Source organism: Furipterus horrens, unplaced genomic scaffold (assembly GCF_987537825.1).
Source record: "Furipterus horrens unplaced genomic scaffold, mFurHor1.1.pri manual_scaffold_1, whole genome shotgun sequence".
Lineage (NCBI taxonomy): Eukaryota > Metazoa > Chordata > Mammalia > Chiroptera > Furipteridae > Furipterus > Furipterus horrens.
The window spans coordinates 18,808,432-18,819,254 of record NW_028327171.1 but is presented as its reverse complement, the minus strand read 5'-3'; the positions used below and the strand labels follow the sequence as shown (position 1 = coordinate 18,819,254).

Here is a 10,823-nt window from a genome sequence, read left to right as displayed (position 1 = left end):
TGCAAAGGCAGCAATTCAGATCCCAAGGCCGGCGGCGAGCAGGGTCCGGTGTCGCCCCCTGAAGCAAGGGCTCACATCTTAGTTGCCTGGGGAGAGGGGAGAGGGACTGGCGGGATCCTCGTGCACAAATCCCCATTTATCTGAAGGTATGGAGACGGGAACCGAAGCTCAGGCTCAGGGTCCGTTCCAACCAGCGCAGTGTACCCGGGAGTTCCCAATCCGAGAGGGTGGGTTTCAGCTCGCGCGCCGCATCCCGCGCCGGGTTGCCACGGCAACCCCACGCGCCCGGCGGAGTCCGCCGGTGCCGCGGGACTCCACCACGCCGGAAGTGACGCGTTTCACCTGCCGAGCGAGGGCGGGGTGAAGCACACTGAGGTGCTGCAGCTGGCAGCCAGTCGGGAGAGCGCGAGGCGCCGGGAGACTCCGACCCCGGGCGATAGCCCACTACCTGCAGTCGCCGCCCACGGCCGGGCCGCCACCATGGCGTTTCTGCTGAGCGTCCTGCTCCTGTGCGGAGTCGCTGGTGAGTGGGGGCGATTTGGTCCCTGGTGTCCCCATTGCTTGGCCAAGCCCCGGGGCGCTGGTTGCCTGCGGCCACCCCTGGGGAGATGGCTGCCTGAGGCTACCCGGGAACAATGCGGCGTGGGGGAGGGGGAGGGCGCGATTTGGGGTCGTTGCGGCATTGGTGGCCGTGCGGGCGGATTGCAGGGGTGATTTCGCTGGGCTGGGCTCGGGAGCCGAGAAGGTGGAGCGGCTTGGAAGGAAGCCATGCAGGGGCGTGGGGTGTGTCTGGGGTGGGGGACGTTGGCAGAGCGGGGGGCCGAGCCCTAGGATGAGGGGTGCTGTGGAGGGGCTCCTGGGCGCGGGTGGGTGGGCGCGGCGTGCAGGATTTGCGCCTGGCGTTGCTCCGGCTCCATTCTTTGCCGCCGGTGCGGGCTTTGCTTTATTTGCTCTTGCCCTTCCCTTGTTAGCAGCCGTGTCCTGTCCGTCCAGGGTTACCCGATTTCAAAAGCCCTGAGCGGCTAGTTTTCAGGTGTTGAGCAGTCCAAGCGGGGAGACTGAATTACAAACGCCATGATTAAATGGACACTGAGCCTGAGATCATCCAAGCCACCTCTAGGAAAGAGGCGCTGAGTGAATAGTAGCTGAGCGTTCTCGGTCTGGTCGGAGAGGCGAGCCCCAGCGCGAGCTGCTAACTAGGTGGAAATTGGAAGAAGTATAAGGTGAAAAATCACTGTTGATTTCCGCATTCCCTTGGCAAAGTTGATTCCTTTTGAAGATAAGACAGGATGACTAGTACAGGATAATTAATTCCAAAAGGAATAGCTAACTAGTACGTTTTTCAACTCTGCCTTTATCGGAAAGGGGAAAAGGGCATTAAGAAAATGTGTGGACCATTGGAAAACTGTGATCATTTGGTATTTTTAAAAATTTGATCCATTTCCTTGTCAGTTTTTTACCAACTGATGTTTGTCAAAATAAGCATTTGTCTCATTTTATAACCAAATGATTGATTTTTTAAAAATCCATAGGTGGGACCCTAGGAGGCATACTTTGTGTAACCTCTGGAAGGATAATTTTTTAAGTGCTCTAAAGCAGGATCAGGTGGCCCTTTCTGTTGGGGTGGCTCTCTACTTCCTGTTGAAAGGTTAGTTCTCTTTTTGGATGCCGCAGCTGTGAACATTACTCATGGGACCAACATTCTATTAACAAGTCTAATCTTCAATCTGAGTCTATAGCACTACCTCCACCGTTTTGACACATATCATTTAGACTTGGCTGAAATTTCCAAAGTAAATCTTCTGGAAAAGATGAAGGGTCAGTAACCAGTTTATATGGTACATTCCTGTTCTTGGTTTGTCAAGGACTAAACCGAAGTTACAACTGAGAACACGAAGTTTGTGTTCTCTATGGGGAAAAAAGTGTTTTAGCCTGCATCTAAACCACAGCAGTGGAAGAACATAAACCATGTAGAGGAATTTTTTTCCTAGGAATATTGGGATAACCGTCTGCATTTTTTTCTAGCTGTCTCAATTTTGTAGGCACAATCTTACAGAGTTAATTCTCATAAAGTGTACAGCAGGGTACAGTGAACATCTCTCATTATAGGTTTGTTTTCTTTAGCTAAACAGGACAAGTCAAAAACTATGAATGATGTATGATTTTGACTATTTCTTCAGCTACGCCTTGCTTGTTTAGAAATTTATTGCTATGAACTCAAGTGGATTGGTAGCTTTGGCCTACAGTTGACAAAACAAGGTTGGGACCTACATATCTTAAAAATCGCAGTGCTGCCCCGCCTGGTGTGGCTCAGTGGATTAAGTGCTAGCATGTGAACCAAAGGGTCGCTGGTTCGATTCCCAGTCAGGGCACATGCATGGGTTGCGGGCCAGGTCCCCAGTTGGGAGCATGCAAGGCAACCACACATTGATGTTTCTCTCCCTCTCTTTCTCCCTCCCTTACCCTCTCTCTAAAAATAAATAAATAAATATATTTTTTAAAATTGCAGTGCTCTCTGTGGTAGAGCTTCCTCTGTATGGGTTGTAAAGAGTTTTTTTTGATATACTCTTGTTGCTGGTAGAACTCCTTTTGATGCATTTTAATTGCCAGCCTAGTAGTAAGGCGTACTACAGTTCTGGTAATGGTAGTGGCAGCAGTAGTGGAGCATTAGCAATGGTGGTAAAATTAAAGCCTTGATTAAATACCAGGCATTGTTCTAGGGGCTTTACATATACTCACTTAATCCACCTAGCAACCCTATAGGGTGTGTATTATGATGATCCCTGTTGTACAGGAGGAGAAACTGAGGCACCGAGTGGTTCTATAACTTGCCAATATCACAGATTTGCTCCTTAATCCTTGCTCCTATAAGCAGGCTCTTCTGCCTCCAAAGCAGCTACTTTCTTTACTCTTTGATTACCTCTAATCCACATCCTAAATTTCTATTACTGGTTATGAGCCATTTATTAAGAACCTGCTGTTGGTTTGGCTGTGTGCCATGAACAAAGATTTTTATTATTAGCCCTTTAAATCCTTTATGTCTTTGTTGAAAACATGAGGATCCAGGGCTTAGAATGGTGTTGTAGACTAATGTGGCTCATGTACCAGCAGCAGCAGCTGGGATCTTGTTCAAGTTTGAGGTGCTGCTGTTTTTCACAGTTTCAACACGAGTGGAACTAAAAATGTCCTGGCCACTTTTTAGCCATTTGATGACAGCAGGCCTCTGTCCTCTCTGTGTGCCTCAGTTGCTTTATATGTCAAGAATAGGGATCCTACTATCTCAGAGTTGTTGAGGAGCAAAGTGAAATGTTTGTTTTTGCTATCCTAGAGTCTTTTCATATATATATATATATATATAAAGAAAGAGAGAGAGAGATTATTAGATGTGAACTTTATCCTTCCATATACCAATCTTAATATTTACATTCTGGCCATAATACCAACCACCAAAGCAAAAGTTGCCTCTTCTCCAAGGCAATCCACCTATCTGCTGTAGGGTTTCCATCAATTACTCCATTTATCTCATTGCACTCCGTCAGAGGACAGGGGCATTACCTGTGTTGTTTATTGTTGTAGTCCCAGTGTTAGCTTGTGGCACGTGGCAGATAGCTAAGTATTCAGCAAATGTTGCTGGAAGTTTTCAACCTTTGCCACTAGGCCCATGTGTATGATGTAGTTCTTGTCAGTTCCATTTCTCTTTCTTTCTCTTCTCATCCAGTAATGATGGTCCTTGTAGGGATCATTTCACTAGCCTTGCCTCATTCAGTTATTAGTCTAAAGAAGTTAAGCATCCGAGGTTATCTGTGGCCTCATTGTTCTGTTCCACACCCTCCCCACCCTGCTTCAGTTGCTAAAGGTAACAACAGGCACCAGATCCATTTATTTTTTTGGAGCTCCTTGACACCTCTTGTGGTCCTTTCCCACCCTGTTAACCTGTTTACACTACCTTCTACATTAGGACCCTTCACTGTCATTCCTTCCCCATGATTTGGCTCATAGTCCTCTTCTCCGTCTCCATCCTAAAACCTATTCATTAATTTAACCTCCAAATAGTTGCTAGTGACTTAAAAAGATTGCCAGCTCAGCCCACCTCTCCTTTGCATTATGGGCCTCTTTCGAACTGCCTAACATTCATCTTCTACCTGAGTGCACTTCGGTACCTCAGACTCATGCGTTAATTGATATATTAAATGATCCAGTCATTCGCATATTTATGGCCTACTGTTTACTATGCTTGTGCTAGGGGCTCTTACATTAATATAGGACTGCTAGGTGCAGAAGGTTTGGTGGGACATTCCCAGCGGATGGAGACATGGAGATCTGAAAGGGTATGTGACTCTTCAGAGCTGAGAAATTCAGTGCATATGAGTATAGAGCATTTATCTAGCCAGCACTTCTCAAACTTATGATGTGCACTGGAGTCATTCTTATAAAAAAGTGTGAGGTGGGGCCTGAGAGTTTACATTTTAATAAGTTCCCTGTGTATCACTGCTGACCACACTTTAGGTGGGCACAGATCTAAAGGCTGTCCCAAAAGCTTAGAAGGAGATGAGAAATGATAGACATCTGTCAAGTTAAGACACCTCACCCCATCCCCACCCCTGCAGTGGCACCAAGAAGCTTGTGAAGGCATTAAAGAAGTGAGGTTATACACTGACATCAGTGTCTTGAAAGACGCAGAATTCCACAGCAGTTCTGGAGGCAGGCAGAACTGATAGATCCAAGGCAAGACTTCATCTGGGATGACCTGGGTGTAAACAGCCTCTGTTGAAACAGCAGCTTGGTGTTGGGCTTCCTCTTTGATCTGGGAAGTTGTTTTGAGGGAGATGCAGTGGAACCTGATATCTGACTAGTCGAATGAGTGGCAAGAAAAAGTTGGAGAGAAGCAGTAAGATTTGGCTTGAGTGAATGGTGATGTCACTGACCCATAGGGGCCAAAGGAAAAAGAGGAGCAAGTTTTAGGGGAGATGACAAGGAGCTTAAGTTTAAAGAGGTTGTATTTGAGGTGCCTGAGGGGAATGAAGGTGAAAAATATCCAGTAAGAAGATTTAAACAAAGGACCAATCTCAGGGCGAGGGGAGGATTAGTGATGGAGAATTGAGTCACTGGTGATAGGTGGCCTTTGTGAGAGGTTAACCAGGAAAAGCAGGACCGACTAGAAGAGAAGATGAAATGTGACGCTGAGGAACATCAACATCTAGCAAGTAAACAGAAGGTGAATGCCGATAAGGAGTGACAGGACCCAGGAGTGACAGGGACCTAGGAGAACTAGAGGATGAGGTGGGGGTCTCAGATAACTGACACAGAAATGAAGCCAGTGGGCCTCCTCATTCAGAGATTATTAAGGACATTCAGGAAATTAATTGATTCCACAGGGAGGACAGTTTTTGTAGCAGTAAGAGTGAAGCTAGGTTGTAACAGATTTAGGGGTGGGCCTGGGGAAGTGGACAGTGAGAAATGTACTGTCCACTTGCGGTTGTTTGGATAGTGAAGCTTTGCCTGTACGGCCATAATTCCAGGGGACAGCAGCAGGCCCGGAGCAGAAGGTAGAAACCAGCACAGACAGACTTCTTTAACTCCCAGCCACCCAGACCTAGAACCTTGTTCCTCATTTCCCTTTGTGGGCCCAGTTTCCTCCTTTGACTCAAATGTCAGGGTTTCTCAGTGTATGGCTTCGGCTGCCACTTAAGTCCTTACAGCCTCCAGTGGATCTCTAGTCTGTTCCCCAAGCCTCGCCCATAATTTCAAACCAGCACTTTTGCTTAGACTTCCAACAGGCACCTCCAGTGAAACCTGTGTTCATAACCACTATTGTCTCTCGCATTAAATGGCATTTTCAGCCACCAAATGCCCAGGCAGAAATCTGAGGATCTTACTTGACTCTTCCTATTCTTTCATTCAGTCAGTGTTGAAGTCATTTGTATCTCAGCAGCCACTATTCCAGGTTCTACCAGTATCTCTAAAGACGGTTGAAATCGCTTCATCGTTGGTGTCCTACCACGAGAGCACTTCCTGATCCTGGAGCATGTTGTAACACATAACAAGTATGCCTTGGTTGAGATTGTTTTCCTTCACCAGGCTGTACATTTTATGAGGTCAGGGGTTGTCTACTTATTCTTTGTCTCCTTCCCAGTATCTGGCACAGCGCAGGTTAATGAATAAGTGGGGAAAGGTGGACTAGACAGTTCATGTCTGTGGGCTTGAGAAAAACACCTAGAGAGGAGAGCGCATTTGAGGATCAAGAATAGGTACACCGTGGAAGAGGGAGCAGGGCTGGGCTCAGTGGCCTGCACAGTCCAGCTCTGGGCGACAGACAGCTTTGAAAGAATTGATACCACCTTGTGGTCCCCCACCCCCCGCCATTGTTTTCCACCTTTCCTCTATCATGCTCCAATCATTATTGCGTGTAAGTAAAGAAAGGCCAGAAATGAAACTGAATTTTTGATTTGGTTCATCTGGTGGTCAGGAAGTAATGGATGTGAAAGCAACCCAGAAAGTAATTAAAATTTGTCTAACTTAAATGAGCTTTTGGCTTTATTTTACTGTCTAGTATTCCAGAATAATGTTAGGTTGGTATTGGAATTAGATTTGGTTTCTCTTAACGAATGTCGTGCTACATGGAAGTGAAAAGCAGTAAACTTTTCTAGCTCTGGTTCTCTGCCTTACTTTCTACTTGGTGTCTTCAGCGGGGCTGAAATTACAAGTGGCGGAGTATGAGGCAAGGTGGAGAAGGCCACCTTGGCATGGGGAAGTGATCTATACAGGAAGCTGATGCAGAATTCATGGTTTACTTTGTTCTCTTGGGGCTCTATTAGTGGCATTTCTTTGTCATTTGTACAATTTGTTGAATCCATTCCTATCTCCATGTAAAATAAAGTGGGAAGGAAGTTTAAAATATTTTTACATCCAGGGACAAAATTGTGACATAGAGACATTTTATCTCTTTTGTGCTTCCCCACTGATCTTTTCTGTGGCCTTTTCCCCTCACGTCATTGACTCGCCCGTTCTGGTTTTTAATAGTTAGCCAGGTTAGGGTTTAAGCCATAAAGGCCTTAACTTGACTCAGGAGTATTTGCAGTTTATTTTAATTGTTTGGTGCTCTTAGGGGAAAAGACTATTGCCAGCCCTGATGACTAATGGAAGGAGATAATAACCTTCTATTTTTAGGGTAGGTGTGAGATCAGTGGCATGCCTTAGTTTGTCCTTTGATAGTTGCTAAGAAAAGAGATTAACAGTCAAATAAACTAGTGTTTATGTTACAGAGCAAAAGCGGGTTCTTTCAAGTGGCGCCGTGGTGTAAAACCCAACAACTAGTGTTGAGGAAAACAGGTCTTTATTTACAATTTTCCCGCCTGGGGAAGGGCAGTAAGCACTTCGGCTCAGAGCCCTTGTTCTCCCACGGGACCCAGCACTTCCCTTGCTCCCCCAAAGGCTATAAGCCAAAAACATGCCCAGAAGTTCCCCATCCCTTATCTGTCAGCTGTCTCCTTCAGAATCTGGGGTACGATGTCATCAGCCTCCATATAACAGTCCAGGAAAGCATGTGCCGTGTTGCCCTGGATCACACATGGCTCTCTCTCTGCCCCTTCAAAGCCGCGTGGTTCTCCTCTCCTCCTACATGCAAAAATGCAAGGTCCCTCTACTCTGCAAATATGGCTGCCGCCTTATTTTTAAATCCCTGACCATGGCCTGTGACGCAGTGGGCATGGTAACCAGTTCTGACCATTCACAGAATCTTGCTCAGGCTCTGTATGCTCTTTCCTCACCATTCCATAGTCAAAACCCCTCTAGTCTCCTTGGGGCCTTGGAAGAACCAAAACTATTTGCATAACTAAGACACTAGCTACCATCCATAGCTATGCAAAGGCAGCTTGAAAGCTGCCCCCTTCCCCTATCTCCCAGTGGCAGGCTCTGGGGATTTTTTGGGGGGTGGCGGCGGGGGTGGGGGTTGGGGAGACCTGCCCTGTAACATTTATGCATACTGAGACAATACAGATTTCTTTGGAAATTGTTAAATTAATTTGAATGTATTTTATTAGTTAGAATGGGAATGACTCTTCATTTACTTCCAAGGCTAAAAATGTGTATAGATTTCAAGAAGAAACAACATAACTAATCGTGGTTACTTCTCACCTTCCCATAATGTAGATCAGAGATTTTTCAACCTTGTGCTACCAAGAATTTTTAAAACATGCAATACCTGACAAGTTAGGGGCACTGACCTCTTTTCACTGAGACTGTCAAAAAAAAAAGACAATAGCCAACACAGCAAGAGCTGTCCGGTATGAGTGAATCAAAATTTTACCTACTTTTTTAGTCACGTTGACAAAAAAAACTTTTTTTTTTTTTTTTTTGATGTGCTGCAGAATTTTAGTAACTAGGTTCTGTGTGCCACGAGATGAAAAAGGTGGAAAATCACTGGGGCAGATGTATGTTCTCTGTGAGTTTTATAGGTTTCTCCGAAGGAAGGGTGGCTTGGCTGCACAGGTGAAATGCTCTCAAGGAATCTCAAGGAACATTCAGATACACTGAGCCAGCCAAAGGTGTTCAGCCACATCTTTGTTAATTGTTACAGTGACTCTACCTGACCCTCCTTGGTCTCTCTGATGGCCCAGTGAAGAGCGCTTTCAACTCCTGAATACCAGACAATTCCCCTGGGTGTTTTCTCTAATAGACCAGACAAAAACTTTCAACGGTTTCGTTTGGGTAGTTCTACAGTAAGAATTGAGAAGACTTTGTAACCTACTTGGTTGTACAATGTGAAATCTGATACTCCTGGAATGAACTGGCAACTCTGGGCTAGAAAAATGATCTTACTTTATTTTTTTTAAGACGATTTCACACGCATCTCATTTGAATCCACTCTTCTAACCATGTTGGGGTAGGAATAGCACTTCATATTAATTTTTTTATTAAAGATTTTTTTTTCCTGCACATCTGCAGGCACTATGTGAGTGGTGCGATGCAGATGGAATTGGAGCTCTCAGGCTCCCCCTCAGCCCCCAACAAATATACCTGGTAGGAATATTGAGGCCAGAGGTCTGAGACATTCCAGATTTTTAAGAGTATATTTTGTTTAACCCAAAATATACAAAATATTATTTCCACATGAGATCAAGTTAAACATTAATGAGATTACTTTTTATACTAAGCCTTAGAGAGCTGGTCACTATTTGACCTACAGCGCAACTCAGCTTGCACTTGCCACATTTCAGGTGCTCAGTAGCTATGTGTGGCTGGCACCTGCTCTATTGGTCAGCCTGGGTCTAGAACTTGGAGCTTTAGTTCCAGTTACCTTCCAGCATATCTAGTCTCAGAACATCCAACTAACTAAAAAAAAAAAAAAAAAAAAAAAAAAGCGGGTGTGGTGTGCTGTCAAAATAGTTTTGTCAAATGGGACCTGCCTTTGGAAATGCTCTCCGGATATTTTAACTCAGAAGTGATTATTTGTATTATATGTGGCTCCTGTTGGCAACAAGCTAAATAAAGTCTCTTGTTTCCTATTTAGTTTCTTGTAATTATCAGAGCATTTGTTACTTATACACAAAATTATATCAGGTGTCCTTATTTGGTAGTTATATGCACTTACATTTTAGGTATAAAGCATTAAAAAACAAATATATGGACAGAAATCACATTTTTAACTTGCCTTTGGGGGAATAAATGCATTTATGGAGAGAATAAGGATGGAATAGCCTCTGGTGGTGGTTGCCAGGGAAATTTAAATTTACTTTGAGATATTAGAAGGGGATTAATGCCAAGATTGAGGCAATCAAGTTAGACATGCTTATAACAGGGATCATTTTCTTATTCTAATTAACCCTTTCTTTATTAACTTAGGGATTTTCCATAAAGAGATAACATTATTTACTCATTTTGCTATTATGTCTATTTCTTTGCTTTTTTATTTTCTGTGATCTCATTTTATAAGACACTTCACTTCACCTAAGATATTTTTTCATTTTTTTTTTCACCAAGTACTCAGTCACTCACTGTCCTGTCTCATGCTAATTAAAGGAAGAGAGCCTGAGCTTTTTATGAGCAAGAAAGCAAAGGCAGATTTCTTACAACGGAACGATACAGATTATTCTATGAAGGTGGTGAAAATACTCACCATGGCAACGGATCTATTTTACCCACAATGCATAATGCCCTATTTGCATTTGTTTTGCCAGAGAATTCTGAAAATAGCATCTGTGTGTTAGAGAACACGGGGAAGGTAATACACGACATAGACTGAAAAAAGGCTGAGACTTCATTTTGATCAGAATTGAAATTTGAGGGCTTTCCTGAGATGAGTGAGGGGAGTGGGGAAGGGGTGGACTGCAATCCAATACTACAGCAAATACTTAAAGTCTGTCTGCATATTTGCATTCTTAGCTCCTTTTATCTGGCTTTCAGTTATAGTTTATATTTTCCCTGGTCCTGAATTATAAATTACATATTAAATATTTCTTATGGAGTACCTCAATCTCTGTGAATGAAGTTTTCAGGTAAATAAATAATGTATACATATGGGCAAGGTGCTGAAATAAATGCTTTGGTCGATATGAGGAAGTCATCATTGCATTACTCTGCAAACTTCAGTCTGGCGGAAGGAGTCAGCAGAGCAGGATGGGGTTAGATTGTTGCCAGTGAAAATGGGTTCCTGTGGTGTCACAAGAAATGAATTTCAAAGGGCACAAGCATAGTAGAAGTTTAAGCATAGTGGTAGTATTTATTGGAGTGAAGGGAAATAATACAGTCTCCGATGTAGTGGGCGGGCGGGCTCTCGCAGCAGCTGCCCTGACATTCCTGATAATCCTCAATAAATTTTCTTGGTT

The 10,823-nt window shown here is 44.2% G+C and overlaps 1 protein-coding gene across 2 annotated transcripts in view; it reads left to right on the top strand.

Moving 5' to 3' along the window:
* The first annotated feature begins 350 nt into the window (after positions 1-350).
* Positions 351-10,823, top strand: part of CXADR (CXADR cell adhesion molecule) — a 48,719-nt gene continuing 38,246 nt past the window's right edge. Inside the window, exon 1 of one of the 2 annotated variants that reach the window (XM_090272830.1) lies at positions 351-523. In XM_090272830.1, coding sequence (XP_090128956.1) covers positions 481-523 — 43 coding nt within the window. In that variant the 5' untranslated portion in view covers positions 351-480. The remainder of the gene's footprint in view (positions 524-10,823) is intronic. The other variant, XM_090272838.1, reaches the window with a different exon arrangement.